At 35.0% G+C, this 20,615-nt stretch overlaps 1 protein-coding gene across 1 annotated transcript in view; it reads left to right on the top strand.

Annotated features, from left to right (window-relative positions):
- Positions 1-20,615, top strand: part of DCC (DCC netrin 1 receptor) — a 1,450,760-nt gene that overhangs the window by 1,002,769 nt on the left and 427,376 nt on the right. Inside the window, exon 8 of the mRNA XM_043979362.1 lies at positions 17,890-18,046. Coding sequence (XP_043835297.1) covers positions 17,890-18,046 — 157 coding nt within the window. The remainder of the gene's footprint in view (positions 1-17,889; positions 18,047-20,615) is intronic.

Genomic DNA, 20,615 nt, shown 5'->3' with positions numbered 1-20,615 from the left:
CATAACAGGAAAAATAAACAAAAAAATAAACAAAAAAACCCAAAAAACACTGCATTGGGACACAGCAAAATTGATCTCATCTGTATCTGGTTGCCACCAGTATTTTACTATAGCTCCATACCAGTCACCTAGCTCTGTGTATTCTAACTTAATTGATGCATGCAAAGACTTTTCTCCTTTTTTGTTTTTCCTTTTATTTCGTCTTTATTTTTATATCCCTCTAATGTTTTTGGTGACTGTGAAATCCAGGGATGAATAGCAATGGGCTTGAGCCTAGTACACTGCAGACAGATGCTTAATAAACTTCACATGCCCTGCTCTGCCACCAATGCAGTCTTGGCTTCTAGTACCTCCTGACATCCCAGTTATCAGCTTGTCCATCTCAAGCCCAGACTGTTAATAGCACAGCTTTGCTCAGTGAACTTTTCCTACTGGAAAAAAAAAATTAAAACTTTGATTTTCAGAGAAATTTCGTGAAATTGATAACAGCCCAACATGGCACTGAGCATTTCTCTAGCTCTTAAAAAAGAAATAAAATAAAATCCATCATAAATATAAAATGACTTGGGTACCTTTGGATAAATTATTCCTTTACTGTGCTAAATGTGGCTCTAATGGCTTGAGACAGTAAAAAAAGGGGAAAAAAGCAGCGTTTGGAAGTGGTCAGCCTCCTACAGGGTATAGCTTAAGCTTGCAGGATCTGGCCTTTCTTATGTAAGTATGTATTTTCTTTCCATCCTGGTTTCTTAATGCAAAGGATCTGATTACCTCCTGCATAGCACTCTGGGAACTAACATTTCGGATTGAAGGATGTCAGTTGGATTATATCAATTCTCTTTTCTTGCCAGCAGTTTGTCAGCCATTCTACTTTAATAGTATCAGATCTCCAATGGAGATGGTATGGAATAAGTACTGCTTCTTAAAGCATGCCATACTGATTGACATCCATAGGACATGTACTGTTTTATATATTCTTTTACAGAGCATGGGATCAGAGTGTGTGTGAGGGGAGCACCATATGGCAGGAGGGGAGTACCATATGGCAGAGATGGGGAAAGAGGAGACAAAGGAAAATGAAGGGTGAGGGATGTCACAGCATGTCAACCTTTAGCCCCAGAGGAAACTCTCAGTGACAGAGGAATGATTGTGGTAGCAGCCTTAGGGTTCCAGGAAAGGGAATAAGGGAGACACAATGATGGGGATGAAAATACACCAAGGGAAAAGTCAGATAACAAATGCAGGAAGAGATTAGGCGTAAGGGGAGATATCAGGTAGTATATGGAAGAATAGGGAAAGATGTCAGAAATCAATGTTGAAGAGAGAAAGATGACTATGTTCAAGATGGACTGAACTCAAAGACATGAAAAAAAGGAACAGTCACTCATCTGGGAAAGGGAATAATGACAAGCATTTCAATTCAGACAATGAAGACCCATATTGAAGCTAGTTTGTATACTATGTTAACTATCCTGGAATAAACATGTAGGACTTGAATAAGTCAAAGAAAATTAGAATGTGTTTTCATGGGACCTAGTATAGTCATACAAGAAAATCTGAAAAAAAGAGCAAAAGTGATTACCAAGGAGGAATTCTTCTAAATAAGACTCCTCAAGGGCAACGTTTGTCTTGAGGTTGGGTCCTATAACACAATGAAAAATACTTTTAAAATATGACTTTTAAAGTAAATGTACACACTTTTAGTATCAAAAAGTTCCATTCTCCATGGTGCATATGGATTTATGTTGTGGTAAATAAAGTTCAGGTTATTATAGTAAAGAGACATGATGGATTATAACAAACAGGGTACCCCAACTTCAAACCTTGCTTAGGGTACCCAAATGCCTTACTCTGACTGACAGTTAAACCTTTCACCTTATGACTTATAACATTTGGCCTTCCTGCTTCAAGTATTCCTTTCTTCTGATTCATCTGACCCACTGTTGCCAAATGTAACTTCCTAGATCATGTACATTATGTTATTTCCCTGTAAAATTAATCTTTGTTCTTTAATATTTATTGTTTATTTATTTTAACATTCTTTTCTTTTTAAATTTTCAATTCCAAATTCCCTCCCTCTCATGCCTCCCTACCCACTGAGAAGACATACAATATGACATCAGTTATTAATTGTGAAATCATGCAAAACTTTTTAATTCTTAACCACATCACAAGAAAAAGAAAGAAAATGAAAAAACCACAAGGGAATTATATCATTTTGCATTCAAAGTTTATAACATTATTATTGTACACAATGATCTCTGAGATCTCACTTCACTTTGCATCAATTCATATAGGTCTTGCTATGATTTCCCCCCTAAAACCACTTGCCTCATATGTCTTTTATGGAAAAAAGTATTTCCATAAAAAATATAATAAAAAAGATTGCACATGAAACTATATATCTACTATTCACAATGTGGTATTACTTTCAAATATACAACAAAAATCACCAAGTACATTTCTTTTTTCTTCCCTCCCCCTGCCCTAGACTACCATTACTAAAACTACCTAGGCTACTATTAGGCATATACATGGAAAATTATTCTATACATACTTCTATTTATCAGTTCTTTCTCTGGATTAAAATAGTGTATTTCTTCTTATATCCTCTATAGTTAATTTGGGTATCTATAATAGTCAAAATAACTTATTCATTCAAAGTTGTTCTTAAAACAGTATTACTATTATCATATATAATGTTCTCTTGGTTCTGTTGATTTAACTTCATTATTTCATACTTCTCTTTCCATATTTTTATCTTGTTATTTCTTATACCACAATAGTACTCTATCACAATCATATGCCACAATTTGTTCAATCATTCCCCTGTTGATAACATCCCCTCAATTTCTAAATCTTTGCCACCACAAAAAGCTGCTATAAATATTATTGTACATATAGGTCCTTTTCCCTTTCTCTTTGATTTCTTTGGGGTACAGATAGTAGTGGTATTGTTAGAACAAAGTCTATGCACATTTTTATAACCTTTGGGGCATAATTCCATACTGTTCTCCAGAGTGTTTGGACCAGTTCACTACTCTACCAACAGTGCTTTAATGTTCCTATTTTTCTTCATCCCCTCCAGCATTTCTTATTTCTAATAGGTGTGAGGCAGTACCTCAGAATTGTTTCAATTTGTCTTTTTTATTATATTTCAGAAATGAGGCCTTTATCAGAGACACATATATATTTATTATTATTACCTCATTGTCTATGGTACCTTTTAGCAAAATGTATTTTCCCATATTTTCTCTTTCAATTAGGTAAAATTTTTGCTTTCATTTTGTCTGAGATCTTGATTGCCACACTTGCCCTCTTCACTTCAGATGAAGCATAAAAGCTTCTGTTCTTTCCCTTCATTTCAGCTCTCTGTGGACCTTATACGCAAAATATTATTGGATTCTGGTTTTTAATCCTTTCTGCTATCTGCTTCCATTCTATGGATTAGCTCATCACATTTATAATCACAGTTATGATCACTAAGGGTGATCATCCTATTTTCCTTTGTTTTTACTTTTTCTCACTTTTTATCCTGTCCCTCCTCAAAAGTCTGTCCTGCTTCTGATCACTTCCTGGCCCAATCCACCCTCCCCTCTGTCACCTTCCCCCTCCCTATCTTTTATCCCCTTCTATCTCCTTATTGGTTAAGTTAGATTGCTATACCTAGCTGAGTGTGATCGGTGGAGAGGAGTGGTCAAAGCTCTCCTGGTCTGTGCTCTCGTCTTTACCCAGAAAGGCCATCTGCTCCCCTGAAGCATCAAATACTAGTGCTCCTGTTGGAGCTGAACCTGTGACCAGGGCCCCTGTTTCTTCATGACCAATCATAAGCTGTCCTTTCCTCCTTGAAACTGAGACCCAGAACTGCTTAAAGGCAATTGAATTGATAATCAGTGCCAGTTGCATCCAGTGTCAGCAATAGTGTCCCCTATAAATCTCTTTCTGACCAGTTGTCTGGCCCTCATACTATCTCTTGGCTGAGAGCTCTCAAATCTGCTGCTCCTGTCATGGCCACCTTGAAGGGCCACTTCTGATGCTCCTCCAGTGTGCCAGGCCTACCCTGAAATTTACAGACACTTCCTGCCAAACTCCTAAGTTGTCTTACACTGTAAAAATATCTTCCCATGACTTTTTGTTGGTTCTGTTACTCTAGCATTTTATTTGAGATAAGATTTTAAAGATGTTTGAGGGGGGTGTTGGTAGATTTCAGCTGAGCTTCAGCCTGTATTCCACCATTTTGGCTCCCCTCTGCAATATCTTTTGGTGGCCCCCTATGAATTCATTCAAATGACACCTGGTGTTGAATGCCTAATGTGTGCTTTGAAAGCAATTTTCATAAAAATTTGAGGAAAAAACAGGCAAAAATTATACCCTTCAACCAGTTACAGCTTTATAGTGCCACTGTGCTTACTATTTGCTGAATGTAAACAATAATAATAATTTGATTAAATAGAGCAAAATACTACTTTATAGGATTTTCTCCCAAAAAATTCCATATGTATGTATGAATGTGTGTGTGTGTATATATATATATATATATATATATATATATATGTGTGTGTGTGTGTGTGTGTGTGTGTGTGTGTGTGTGTAAGATATAGCATCAAGCCTTTGATTAAAAAATTAAGGTGTATAACAGAGAAGTGCTAGTTTATTGGGTATCATGAATAATCCTCATTTCAGAATTCAGATGGAAATGACAATCTCTATAAGTGGTGAAGTTCTTCAGACATATGATCCTATTCTTATGTTTAAATGAGATTTGGTCATTGCATCAAGTCCTAGAACATTACAATGTCTTCTTGATGGGATCCTTAATAACTTTAAACAGTCCAATCAAACTGTCAATAAAGGGAAAAACAAATGGATGAAAAATGCTTACTGTCCTGATACACAGTTGTATGAACAACCCCTAGAGCTGGTCTGACAGTAATAACAACAGCTGACATTTATATAGTACCTTTAGACATACAAAATGTTTTACATACATTATCTCATTTGACTGTCAGAACAACTCTGTGAGATAAGAATTATTGTTATCCCTGTTTTACAGATGAATAAACTAAACTTCAGAGGGATTAAGTGAATTGTCCAGGATCGCTCTAATAACTATTTCTGGCAGGATCAAAGCCTGGGTCTTCCTAATTCCAATTATAGCACTCTATGTTTTATAGCATGGTGACTTTCAGTGTGTGTATGCATGTATGCATGTATATGTATATGTGGTGGTATATACATATATCTATTGTGTATATGCATTTGTATGCATAACTGTGTATGTATACATGTGTGGACATGTATGTGTATATGTGTATATCCATATACGCACATATATACTGAGATGTGTGTGTATGTGTATATGTATATCTGTGTACATACTGAGAGGCACCATTGTGTGATGAATAGACCGTATATATTTATGTATGTACGTATGCATGCATGTATATATGTATATATGTTTATGGATGCATAGCATATATACACATATAAAAATAGTATCTATCTATCCATCCATCCATCCATCCATCTATTATCTATCATATATATGGAATGACAATGCAAGTAGATAAGGAGATAAACCTAGAGTCAAACAGGAGGAAGAGAGCAGGCTGGATTACCTTGGGGAAAGTGAGTCATGCTTTGAATGATCCACAATTTTTTCTATGAAACAAAGGACTGTCTTTTTGTTTTTTTGTTTTTGTTTTGTTTTGTTTTGTTTTTGCAGGGCAATGAGGATTAAGTGACTTGCCCAGGTTCACACAGCTAGTTAAGTGTCAAGTGTCTGAAGTTGGATTTGAACTCAGGTCCTCCTGAATCCAAGGCCAATGCTTTATCAACTGCGCCACCTAGCTGCCCCCGAAAGGACTGTCTTTTTAAAAAAAACGATATTCTCCTAATTATATGACTGCATGTCATGGCGTATTATAGATTCAAAACTATTAAATTTGGGGGTCATCCAAAGGGTAGTGGAGAGATCTATGTGTAAAGTACAGGGCCATCCACCTGGAGTATACTCAATAAATCCATTACTCTGACTGCCCTCAAGGAATTTAGAATCTAGTAACAGGAAAAGTTATGTTCCTGCCTATTTTATCAAGCCTAAACTTCTTTACCAGTTTTTAATGCCTTTTTAAAAAAATCAATCTGGCCTTGTCTTACCAATGCAAACTCCTTTCTTGTTTTTCCCCAAGCCCCATTTTCTTTGCTAAAAAACAAAAAAATTGGTATTCTTACTGTGCAATAATGGTGATTTTTACCTTTCACTGCACTCACAAATTCCAACTTAGGAGACTCACTTCTCTGCACTCCACCAATCCAAATCTTACACATAATTCAAACCACACTTTTATTTCTTTGTGTTCTAACAAAGATACTTAATTATTTGCTATCAGTTTTTATAAATTTGTATTGGAATTTTGTTAGTTTTATCTTTCTAGTTAGATTGTAGGCTTTCTGAGGATAAGGATTGGATTTTATATACTTCTTTGTACCCTCTTTAATTCCACGAAGCACTTATTCATTACTTTTTTAAAATTTTCATTTATTTATTTATTTATTTTTGTGAGGCAATTGCGGTTAAGTGACTTGCCCAGGGTCACACAGCTAGTAAGTGTTAAGTGTCTGAGGTCGGATTTGAACTCAGGTCTTCCTGACTCCAGGGCTGGTGTTCTTTCCACTGTGCCACCTAGCTCCCCCTTATTCAATACTTTTTGATTAACTGAATTTGGTGGAAAGAGAAAGGACATGTAAGGAGAACAGTTCAGTAATGAAAGAAGAAAACGTTATTGTAAAATATGTCAACAGAAGCTTGCTTCGGTGATACATTTTCCATAGTATTTGCCTTTGAGAAAAGGGAAGTGAAAAAAAAGAAGTAATCTCTTTAAGTCAGACCAGTTGCATATCCAGGAGTAAAAATTTACAGGAACTTTTCCCCTTCCCCATGAAAATTTTGGAATTGGCATTCTTATGCAAATTGTTCAAAGTAAACATGAATCAATTAGAATAATTATCAACAATTTTTCACTTAGTACTTATTACAATTAGGGGAAAAAAAGGCCCAAGGCATAATAAGGCATATGATAGTGAAATAAAATTATATAGGCTTTCTATTCCTTTGCCTTCCTTTGTCAGAAGAGTAACAGCTTCCAATTCAGTTTAACATCCCAGGTTAAAAAAAAAAAAAAGATTAAGTTCCGTAGACTTCATTTACTAGGAAGGAGTTAGTGAATATTTACAGAAAACATGAATTTGTCCCCACTGACTTAAATACCATTTTTGTGCATTTTTCTAAGTTATTGTCATGAGAACATCCCACCATAAAAAAGGGTTTTACAGAAATGCTCTGTGCCCAACTTTCTCCATACAAATCAGCCTGGTGGAATAAAATAGGATGAATTATAGGGTATTTATGTTAAATGTGTAGAATTTCATATCTTGGAGAAATACACAAGTGTTGAGTATATTTGTGAACCCATCATTTAGTGGCTAATATATATGTAAAATATATGTTCAGTGTAGTGTGTACATTAATGTGACAGCAAAATGAATTTTTATGGAAAGTACCAGAAGAAAGTATATTATCCTAGAATTGTGCCTATATGTAAATATGAAGTCATATATCATGACAGCCTTAATTCTTCTCGTTGGGATTTGAAGGGTACAATTAATCAAGAATACTGACTCTCTGAATCTTTACTATATATTCCTTCACAATCTTCTGATAATTACTAATTGAGTGATCTTATAAAAGTCACCCACACTCTCTAACATTGTCTCATCCCCTGACAAAATTTAAAGGAGAGTTCGTACTAGATTATTTCTTCTACATGTTAAATATATGACCATGTTCTCTATAACTCCTTTCCTAATCACTCCAGTCATTGATCTTGTTTTTTTAATTACTATAGTTCTTGTAGTCTAAAACATATAATTTCCCACTTTTTAAGATAATGATTTAGAAATGAAGGAGGTGGTATATTTTCTCTTAAAAGCAGTGTTATAGAGAGTTGTCAGATTCCTGAGGTAGCATATATATGTATATGTATATATGTATATATATATATATATATATATATGTATGTATGTATATATGTGTGTATATATGTGTGTGTATATACATACACACACATATATATGTATGTGTGTATGTGTGTGTGTATATATATACATATATATTTATATATATATATATATAAAACCTGCAAGTGATCCATATAACTGGTTATCAAATTACTATATGCAGGTCACTTTTAAATAAACATTTCCCTAATCACAAAATTTATTTAAGAATCACTACATAAAAGAGGCAACTTTCTCCCTCTTCCTTGCTCATTGCAAGTCTTTTTGTATTAAAAAAAAAATCTTGCCAATATACTTGAATTCCACACCTGGCTTCTGTTTACTTTTCCCCATCTCCATCATATATGGTTGCCAAATGATTGCTTATTCTCTGGCTTGACTGAAAACTTCTACCATGAGTATCAAACCCAATGGCAGAAGTCCTTGGACCAGCAGCACCAGGCTTTTCCATCTCCTATCAATGTAAAGTACTTGGTCCCCTAGAAGCCACTAGAGCCCTCCATCTGACTTACATTACACTTCCCACATCAGCAATCTCTGCCCACTTCCTAACCATGCTTTTTCTTACACTCTGTAATTAGGACTGGTCCAGAAAGTGAGGAAAGAGAGTGCCCGGCACAAAGGATGAAAGAAGGCTCTTGCTTCTATTATCATGGCAAGGGATTTGTATTCATGACATATCTAGTTGTTCAAATGTTTTTAAATGTTTTAAAATGAAGAATTCTCAGTGTCATGGCTCAGTTGTAATATGGGTTAGAAAAAGATTTATGTAGTATGCTGCTCTGTAATTCTAACCATCTTTATTTCTAAGGGAAAGTATATTCCAATTCTTAATCGATGACTTACAAAACAAACTCTTGGAAGCCAACCTATTCATAATCTGGATACTCTTCTGTATGTCATGTATTGATAATTAATTGTTCCATATATGCTATTCTTTAATATCTTAATTGGCATGTGCATATGTGAATGAATGTGAATATATGCTTTCATATATAATATATACATGTATCTGCATTATATAATATGTGTACATATTACCACATACATATCGTAAACATTTATAAACATTCATTGCCTGCAGCATCATGTATATGTCTAGATATTCATTTTACTTCTGACTATATTGTATAAATGTACAGACATATACAATTTGTGTGGTTGAATGCATGTGAGTATAAGCAAAAAGCAAGACATGAAGCCAGGTCTTCCTGACTTGGAGGCCAGTTCTGTCTTCACTACATGACACTACACCTCTAGTGCTAATCTGGGAAAGTCACAATGCTCTAGGAAGTGTTTTAAGACTATAAATTGCTGAGAAGCTGCTGATCTCTATATGTATATGTATTTTTGCATACATATGTGTTTATACATATAGACAAACACACAATACTTATATATACATGCATACATGCATACATACACATATTCAGGCACATGTGCGCATCTATATATTAATAGAGATACATCATACAACTCTCAGAATTGGAAGGAACCTCAGTAGTCACAGTATCCACCTGGCATTGCTTGGCAAAGGTCCGAATATGCAATATGAATTCATAAAATATTTACTGATGAATTAAATTAAAATACTATATGTCTATTTGCTTTCTTAAATCTAGAAACAAAAATTGAAGATGGACAGCCTGGCCTACATTAACTCCCACCACTTTTCTTAATTAAAAATGAAAGGTAGTTAAATGTTAGAGATTTAAAATAGCAAAAATAGTTTCCAGTTTCAATGACTCATTGATTTGAAAGCAAAGATTTCTTGACTATTGAAAGTGGTATGTGGTTTCAGGGAAATATTAATCCTGGCAATTTTCAACCATTTAAAATCAAGCTATTTCCAAAAATATACCTCTGACAGTTATAATATTTCACTTAAGCCTCTCTAATGATTTTTAGTAGCTTTAAACTAGTTGGGTTTTATTTTCAAGGAAGTCTATGTAACAGCTTACTTATGGACAATAAACTGCTTCAGTTTGATTCTGAAGGGAAGAGGGAAAGAAACATCCTTGCAGGTACAATACTCTTTGAAAATTAAAATGTTCGCATCATTCTTACTAATCATATCTTCTCATTTTCTTCTCTTATCTTTAAATGAAAAAGAAGATGCAGCTAATGATAATAGTTTTTTTTTATAGTAGTATGCATATTGTTTTAGTTAGCAGCCTAGGGAATGAGAATTTGAAGTGGGACAGGGAAATAAGCTCAGTGGTTGATCTAATGTTTAATGCAAATTAAATATTTTTGCATTTTTATGAACATATCATATCATCCTTCTTTCCCTGCTTAGGTAGCACAAGCCATGCACTGTTAATGAGCTTAGAGTAAATTAATGTCCATAAGCACTTCACGGTTAAAACAAAACAAAACAAAAAACCTTAGGGAAAAATCTTTCTGAATCTTTACTAAAAAAAAAATATAACCAAATACTGTCTTATCATTATCATTGAGACATTCTCTGGATGTCAAGATATTAAATGTGATTTTAAGGTCTTAAAGGTGATTTTTTTTTTTTTTGGTATCAAACTAAATATCAACTTCCCTTCCTGGACATTGCTATAATGGAACAATATAGTTAAGAAAATATATGGTACAGAGGTAAAAGATAGTGTCTCTTCTTCTCCATGACAACAGATAAAGAAATTGTAACTATGGCAACTGTAATGGGCCTGTGAGATTAAGCCCAGACCGGAGATTAGGCCTCCAGGGGCAAAGAAAGAAGATAGTGATTGGTTCTTTATTGAGAACTTCTAAGACAAGTTGTTGTTTGGAGGAAGAATAGAAAGTTAATAAGAACAAAATTAATCCCATGCACAAAATGAAAAAGGCCTTATATTCTTAAAACCTATTGCTTTTCTTTTATGAAGAAAATGTACCTTTAAAAAAAGGAAAATCATCTCTGATTGGTTCTATACTGAGTTTTAGTGGTGCCACCTATGTCCAGATGAGCTTCTTTTCCCATGGAGACACTCTCTAATTCAGTGAAGGTCCTCAAGGAGATGAGAAACCAGATCTTTTTACTTAAGGGGTAGCTCAGAGATTTTATTCAAGCCATCAAATATATATTAAGTTCCTACTATTTGGAAATACCTTGCTCTAGGAATTGTGGATATAAGCATAATGATCAAAACGAAACAAAAACAAAACAGTCCCTAACCTTAAAACTTACTTTCTATTAGAGATGGAAATTCTGGATGGAAAATTCAGTTTAATCTCACTGAATATACTATTTTAAAGATCTTAATAACCCTTAGTTGATTTCCCCAAGGCTATAGTTACTATAGTATTTTGTACATGTCCTTTCAAATAAATCTGTCAAGTATTTTAATCAGAATTATATCCTTTAATTTGTTCATCTACTTAGATGATACATATTTCAAACAAACTATTATATATGTTTATATATACACACATATATGTATATTTAATCTTTAGATTTCGTTACTTGATGGTACATAAAAGTACACTTTAATGTTTAGAAGTCTCAAACTTTTAAAAAAATAATAATGTTAAGGCTGTATTTTACCATATGGTACAAATGGACATTTATGGATGAAGTGTGATATCATAGCCTACTTCTAGTCAATATTATAAATAGCCAGCCAAAAGGAGATGGTAGATTATAGCACCCAACTTCAAGGCTGCCTTTGCATGTCATTGAGTAATTTGAAGAACTGCTAAAAGATGCTCCAGTGAAAAATATTCTCCTCCAAAGGTGTGCTGAAATTACCACCATTAGTGATTGGTGTGAAGGCATAGGACATCCAGGAATTCCCTTTGCAGATTAGTAATAAATTAATGCACTAACAATTTAGCTCAAATTCATTTTTCATAGATTCCCAATATGGCTATTTCACAAGGACACTTCTCAAAAAGAGATAGAGAAGAAAGTAGTAGAGAAGAAATCTAGAGTGGGTATATTTGAGACAAGCAAGAGTGGGTTTTGTTTCATTTTTTAATGAATGGAGAATAAAAAGTACTGTATATATGTGTATCTGTATGTATGACTGAATGTGGTTATTGAATTAATTAAATATAACAAGATGTAACTAGTAAGACTGGAACCTGCAATACTTCCAGAGTACATAGAAATAAGATATTAAAATCTAGGGTTTATTTATGATAAAGGAAGTGATTATCCTTAGTGTTGATTCTGCATGTGTTAAATTTGTACTTAGTCCTAATCAGCTAGCAACAAGTGATCCCCACCTATGTAGCTTGCCTGAGGAGTTATAGTCCCTGTGTCCTAGTTCCTATCCCTATAAATTAATTTGGAAGCCGTAATGACCAAGTCCTGGCAGATGGGAATATTTGATTGATATTGTTATGAGACACTAGCATTCTATGCATAGGAAAAATTCTTAAGGGAGAAACCAACAGACCCACAGTCCAGATTTGCTTTTAAATAGTATCAAGTGGGAAGTGCTTGTGAATTTCTTTGGGGTAGGATGTTTTATGTAGCTAAAATACAATTCAAACCAAGAAATAGCTAGGTGCTATTACCTCCCAGTGTTGCTATGAAAGTAAAATGAGTTAGCATATGTAAATGCTTTATAAATCTTAGTTTATTATTATTGTTACTATTATCAATGTAGTCATCATCATCATCATTTTCTCTGACTCAAATTCCACCTTCTTTCTAATGTGCAATTGTAACGATTGGAATGATGCCCCCTGCTGGAGACTTACTGTAGCCAAGCTCCACCTTGAGGAGAAGGCGTCTGAGGGCAAGACATCTGGCTCTTTGGTGTCAGGAAGTGACGTTTGCTTGTGGGAAGAAGAGGGGGCAAGGCTGGTACTCTCGCTTTCTCTTTCCTTGGGACTTGGGTGGAAAAGGGAGCTAAGAATGCTCTCTCCCTTTAATAGATAGATGAATCTAGGCCTTTCTCTCTCTCTTTACCAAATTCTTATTCTCCTTAATAAATGCTTAAAAGTCTAACTCTTGCTAAAGCTTATAATTTATTGGCGACCACTCATTAGATATTTTAGACAGACTAGCTAGAATTTTATTCCCTTACACAATGTGAAGGGTGTGTGTGGGGGGTAATGGTATAAGAAGGAACAAACAGAGTTGACTCCAAGGTTATGGAACCAGGTGACTGAAAATATGATGGTACCTTCAATAGAAATAGGAAAAATTGGAGGGTTGTTTTGTTTTGAGGGGGGAAACATACAATGCTTTATATTTTAGATGTGATGAGTTAGAGATTCTAATGGATTGAGAGGTACAAAAAAGGAGCTGACATTTGGTATTTGTGTTCAGAAGACAGATTAGGACTGTGTGTGTGCACATATATATGTGTGTGTGTGTGTGTGTGTGTATGTGTGTGTGTGTGTATGTATGTATATGTATATGTGTATATATGTGTAAATAATCTGAATAAAAAAAATAATCGAAGTAATGGAAGCTAATGACTTTGCCAAGGGAGAGAGTATAGAGAAAGAAATAATGGGACCCAGGGCATAGTTTTGTGGGGATCGATCATATTTAGCATCCAGGACCTGGCTAATGGCCCAGTAAGAAGACTTTGAAGAAACAGTCATATAAGATACAGGGAGAATCAGGAGAAAGCAGTGTCATAGAGTCCAAGGGAGGAATATATCTAGGGACACATTATAAGCTGAAAGGTCAAATAAACTGGAGATTAAGAAAAGGCCATTGATTGGATTTGGCAGTTTCATCACTGGTAACCTCCAGAGAACAGGATGGATTCCCACAAAGCAATACTAACATTTGGTAGCTGTGATTTTTAAATCCTCAGAGATATAAGTACTAGACTAACGTATTTTTGAACCCCCAGTAGCCTCTGAATGGGAAAAAGAGTACTCCAGGAAAAGCTAATAGACCCAAAGACAAGATGTGTAATTGGTGGCAAATAGGAAGTAGATATGAATTCTTTGAGGCCTGTAGCTGTCTCTATCATGGGAGCATGGCATGGATGAAGAAATGCCTTTTGTAAATGTGGTAGGGTTAGGTAGAGATAAAGGCAGTAGTAAGGAATTGGAGACAACTGTACACAGATGGAGGTTTTCAAAAATTGGTTTGGAAAGGTTATTGAAGAGTAACAAATCACCAAAATCATAATTTTCATGTTTTGGGTAACTTATATTAAAAATTTATCCCATAAGAATCTATCCCAAATTTTGAATTAAAAGTCAATTGGGGGGCAGCTAGGTGGCACAGTGGATAAAGCACCATCCCTAGATTCAGGAGGACCTGAGTTCAAATCTGGCCTCAGTCACTTGACACTTATTAGCTGTGTGACCCTGGGCAAATCACTTAGCCCTCATTGTACCACCAAACAAAAACAAAACCAAAAAAATAATTGTATGCAATATAAAATAGTTGGGAGTCTACCTGCCAAGACAAACCCAGAAACTATAAGAAAACATATACAAAAGTCAATTGGTACAAAAATATTTACAGGTGCTCTTTTTTTGGTGGGAAGAATTGGAAATTGAGGGAATGTCCATCAATTGGGTAATGGCTAAACAAGTTGTGGAATATAAATGTAATAGAATACTACTTTGCTCTAAGAAATGATTAGGAGGCAGATTTCAGAAAAACCTGGAAAGACTTACATGAATCAATGCTGAATGAAATGAACAGAACCAAGAGAACATTGTACCAAATAACAACATTATGTGATGATCAGCTATGACAGAATTAGCTCTTCTCAGCAATACAATGATCCAAGGCAATGCCAAAAGACGCAAGATGGAAAATGCTCTCCATCTCCAGAAAATGAACTATGGAGCCTGAATGCAGATTGAAGCATACTATTTTCACTTTTGTTGTTGTTGATGATGTTGTTTCTTCTTGTGTTTTTTTCCCTTTTGTTCTGATTCCTCTCTCACAACATGACTAATATAAAAATATATTTAACATGATTGTAATCTATAACCTATATCAGATTGCTGGCTGGCTTGGGGAGGGGGAAGGTAAGGAAGGGTGCAAGAAAAAATTTGGAAGTCAAAATCTTATAAAAATTAATATTTAAAACTATCTCTATGTGTAATTGGATTAAAATAAAATATTATTTTAAAAAGTCAATTCCCAGCCAGTTTTTTTAAAAAATAGTTTAATTATGGACAGCATAAACCTAGTGATCCAATCCTTAGACATTCCATTTCTGTGCTTAAAATTTAAACTTTAAACAAGTAGGTTTAAACCAGTAGTTGAAGGTGTAATTTTCATTACAGATAGTTCAATAGAAAGGCAGTGTGGAATAGTAGGAAAACTCTAAACTGGACATTACAAGATACTGCCTCTAGACTCGAGTCTATGACTAATTAGAAATGAGACTTTGACCCATTTAACCTCTTAGACTGTCAGTTTTGTTATGTATTGAGAGTTAGAATAGAAAATTTCTAAGGTTTCTCCAATGTTTAGATTTCTATAATGCTTAGAAGCAAGGTTATTCCAAATGAATGAATTAAAAGATAAAAAAAGGATCTCTGAAAACTTATGGGTGATAAAGTTTTGAAGGAAATATTAGCTAGGCTTACTGTTTTATCATTTTAGAGTTGGAAGTGACTTTGAAGTCACCCCTTCCTGAAGATTGTTTTGGCTCCACAGCATCTATAAAAAATGTCATACCTCTCCATTTTTCTCACAATGTTATATGAGCGAAATCTATATACATCACTATATCTTTATTATTTACCTGACCTACTGGTCTAGTGGCCTTATTAAAAATAAAATCTCAGTACATAGTCTGTCATGATTTGCTTTTAATGAATCCATGTTGGGTCTTACTGATCAGCACTTTCTTTTCTAATTGATCAGTTACCAAATGTGAAGGAATATAAATCAGGTTGGTCAGTGGTGGGAAGAATGAGAACTGTTAATTTAAGAAAAAAAAAAAAACTTGTGATGATTAAATAAGTAGGCTTTCTAAAAATTTAAAATTTAAATTAAAAAGTATATACATTAAATTTAAATAGTATATACATTTAAATAGTAAATTAAATAACTTAAATAGTGATTAGTATTAAGGAATTAGTAATTAGCATTAAATAGTAAATGCATTTAAATTAAATAGTATAATAATATAAATTTATATAATGTTTTAAGGTTTACGGAGTAGTTTACAAATATTATTTTACTTGATTCTCACTATAATCTTGAGAACATCTTTTTTTTCTTTGAAGATGAAGTATATCATTATAATTTGTCAGTGGCTTCATTTTGCTAAGGGACACATTCTGTGGTAGTTCTGAGGTATTGAAAATTGGTTGCTTCCTATCTTTTCTTTGAGATCATTTGACTTTGTAATGAGTCATAGCCTTGTTTGTGGGATGGTCCTCATCATTTAGTCTAGGCCTGTATGAGCTTTATAAAATCTTTCTAAAACACCCTCAATGAGCTAAAGCTTTTTCAGAAATATTTATATATATATATATATATATGTATGTATGTATGTATGTATGTATATATGTATATGTATATATATATATATGTGTGTATATATATATATATATTTTTCAATATTGCCAAGCAACTAAATACTTTGTAGATATGTTCACACGTATTCTTTTATAGAGGATGGAGTTGGAGAATACTATAGAAAACGAGGAGGGGGTTGTCATTTGGGAGACGTTAAACACAGCAAATATTTCTTAAGTCCCAGTCTGTATTGCTGTATTATAGAAGAAAGTGTTTCTAGGAAAATATATGACCTTGGGCCAGTCATTTATTCTTTCCATTTCAGTTTACTCTTCCGTAATATGGGGATAATAAGAGCAACTCTACCTCACAGGATTATCATGAGGAACAAATGAGAAAATATTCATAAAATAATATATTTATGTAGTTCTCACTTAATCCAAGTAGACCTTTCTGTTCCTCAGACTTCCCCTTCCCACCATGGGGTTTTGTGAGACCCTGCCCTGTACGTGACTCTGCTGCCCAGTGCTGCCACTGCTGACCCAGCCACCCTTGCAGCCCCTGCAAAGTGCTAAAGCCTGAGCCCTGGCTGATATAGGTTCCTGTCTGCCCAGGAGTTAAATTTGCATAGTGCAAATATACATAAAGCTAGAAATGTCTGTTATTTGCAGGAAGCTGTTTGGTACAGTAAAGGGTTAGACTTTGACAAGGGAAGAAGACCTGGGTTCAAATGTCACTTTAGGCATTTATTATTTAGCTGTACAAACCTGTGGATATCTCTTAATCTCATTGGGTCTCAGCTTTGTATTTGGAAAAAGAGGACAATAATAACACATGCATCGAGGATTGTTCTAAGGATCAAATGAAATAGTTTATATGAAGTCAGCATATGTTCAAATTATTATTTTTATTATTACTACAGGTGATAATATTTTTGAAAGAAGGGGATTGAACTAAATAGCTTCGAATGTCATTGCTAGCTAAATCAGTGACTCTCTGATCATATACTCTTTCTAGAAGAGGGATGCTCATCTCTAGTTACTCATGAGCTATCCAACGTGTCAATGATTTGGGGCTGAAATAACAGTTGTCTTTTGGGCCTTATTCAGCCATCTTAATGTACAGACACAGTTTTAATATTATTTATCCTTATGAGGGCCCCAAACTAAGAGACCTGGTATTGTTGCTCCCAGTGGTTGATAGATTCTTAATTAGACTCTAAATATGTTTGTGACATTTTATTATTAGCAATTTCTTTATTTTTTCCTCCCATGCATCTTTATTCATGTTTATGTCCTGTGCCTTTGGCCCTACATTGTCTCACTTGTTAGCTCCACCTACTACCATAGTTCCCACCCTTACAGATGCCTCTGTTCCATCCGCCCCTCTGACTGACTCCTCTCCTTCCCCTTCAGCTATCCCAAGTTCCAGTGTCCTCCCCTCTGCTCCCCGAGATGTGGTCCCTGTCTTGGTTTCAAGTCGCTTTGTTCGTCTCAGCTGGCGTCCACCTGCAGAAGCAAGAGGGAATGTTCAGACTTTCTCCGTCTTCTTTTCCAGAGAAGGTGACAACAGGTAGGTTGCATCAATTAAATGAGCTCAACACCCTTCCTTGAACATTTCTCTTTTGATGGCTGCAAGAGCAAAATCTCGATAGGTATCTTTGCATAGTCTAGGTTTCACAGCTTGACCCAGAGCAAATTCTTTAGCTTGACTATGTCTCTGTTTCATTCCCTCTCAAATAAAGGGTTATTGTGAGAATCAGATGAATATTTGTACAGAACATTTTTGAAAATTATGTGTAGGTATACATGCATATGTATAGTATATATACGTATATCTAGAATGTTTATATATAAACACATACTTGCATGCATAGACATGTGTGATTTCTATTATAGACACATACATACCTGGTGTCGGGTTTGGATCCTATTTTCTTCAAAAATAAAGAAAGGAAAATGGGTTCCAAATTCGTAATGTACACATCTTTCTCTTCTGGGAGACTTGATTTTTACTGGTTTTACATTTCTGATTCCTAACATAAGGCTAAGACAAGTTACAGAAAATGTCTCTTACAGTTTGTGAAAGGCAGCCTAGCATTAACGAACTTCACTAAGATAATTACCATCACTGATTAACCTTGATGTTTAAGGAATTATAAAAATCCTGGTTTAATGGAGAGAAGACTGAAGTTAGGAATAACTAGGTTTAGGTCTCACCTCTGCCATATACTGGCTGCATAACCCTGGCCAATATATTAATTTCTGGGTTTCTCAAGCAATTCTCTAAAACTACAAATGGATGAGAAGATATTGATCTGCATTGGTAGAGTTTTACTAAATAGATGAAACCTCGGCTTAAGATCCAAAACCCCCATCTAAAAATACTTTGCAATTTCACCTATTTCCACACAAATAAAGAACATCTAAAGGGAGAAATGATACCAAAATAATTTATATTTGCCTTTGAAATGGATTTTCATACTTTTGGCTCTAGGTTGTCCAGTGTTGTAGGAAGTGACTTCAAACTAAATAATGAAGCCACATTGTGAAGACATAATTGAAAAGGGGGCTGTAGAACTGTTGAATTTCTGCAGTCTCACCCCTAGTCTATAGTCTCCATTCTTTCAGACAAATCTTACTCTTCTTCGCATTGCTACTTATTTAGTTCAATTCAACAAACATTTATCAAGCCCCTTAGGTTTACAAAGACTAGTGATAGGTGCTGAGTGAATAAAGAAAAAAAAAAAGAAAAATAACTCCTGCCTGTAAAGAGCTTGTATTCTATGGGAGGGGAAGAGGTGAAGGTTACAACACAACACACAAAGAGCTTAATTTAGAGTGACCATAAAATTCTGCACATTGAAAACAGGATTTGCCAGAGATAGTCTTTATGCTGAAAAGTAGTAGCTTTAATGGGTGCTTCAGGAACTGTAGTCTTCTATGTTGAACAGCACTGCAGCAAATATTTTGGCCTTAGACTCATGGGTTCCTAATCTTTGTGTATTTATTCAGTCACTCCAAATGTAGTCATCATCCTTTGGACTCCTCTGATTTAGGGGCTCATGAGTTATTCTAGCCTTATACACACACACATACATATATACATACATATATATATATATATATAACAAAGACCAGCATTCAAGTGCTATAAAGTATACAAATCAAAAAAGAATGTGACCTGATGTGAGATTTGCCTACTTTTGTCAAAGTACAAAAAAGGAAAGGATTATTTCTCTAAAGAGGGAGGGAGGGAGGGAGGGAGGGAGAGAGAGAGAGAGAGAGAGAGAGAGAGAGAGAGAGAGAGAGAGAGAGAGAGAGAACCAAGATGAAAAGTATCCTGAAGGGACCTGGCTGTTCACAGGGCCAAGCTAACACTAATTCAGTGCTATCATCAGTCACTTCTCAGGAGAGGCAAAGGAATAGATTAGCTGGGATGTCATAGGTATTCTTGCGTCTATTGAAGTGCTGATAGTCCAACTGTGGGGAGAAGTTGAAGCTCTGTGATGAGCTCTGGCTATTTGTGAGCACTTTACCTTCCTATGGATTTTTAAGAACCGGCAGAGACATAAAAAGGACAATTATGAGTTGAGGTTCCTGGGGATAGACTTTTATCCTGAAACACTGGATATAATAATAATGCAGTATTCATACTCTAGTACCTGAAAGGGCTTTTGTTTCTATTTAGGAACAATCTAGTAAGAATATATCTATATCCAGGTACCCATTTTCCTTTTCTAGTGCCTAACCACTGTTGAAAAGAAAAGATAAGGAAAGAAGCCCCCCAAATAACAGAATCCTAGAAATACATGAAAGGCATAGGCTTTGACAAGTAAACAATAGGTATTTTGGTAGAAGGGAAAGGACCAAACTAGGACTTTGGAAAACTGAGTTCTAGTCTTGGATCATTCACAATTTAGCTGGATATTAGAATAACTATTTTTAACTTCAATTTCCCCATTTCTTTTGTGTGTGTGTGTGTGTGTGTGTGTGTGTGTGTGTTTTGGGGGGGGCAGTGCAATGAAGGTTAAGTGACTTGCCCAGGGTCACGGAGCTAGTTAAGTGTCAAGGGTCTGAGGCTGAATTTGAACTCAGGGAGTCCTGAATCCAGGACCGGTGCTTTATCCACTGTGCCACCC

The sequence above is a fragment of the Dromiciops gliroides genome, chromosome 1 (assembly GCF_019393635.1).
Source record: "Dromiciops gliroides isolate mDroGli1 chromosome 1, mDroGli1.pri, whole genome shotgun sequence".
Lineage (NCBI taxonomy): Eukaryota > Metazoa > Chordata > Mammalia > Microbiotheria > Microbiotheriidae > Dromiciops > Dromiciops gliroides.
The sequence above is the reverse complement of the archived record's forward strand: the minus strand, read 5'-3'. Positions and strand labels throughout refer to the sequence as shown.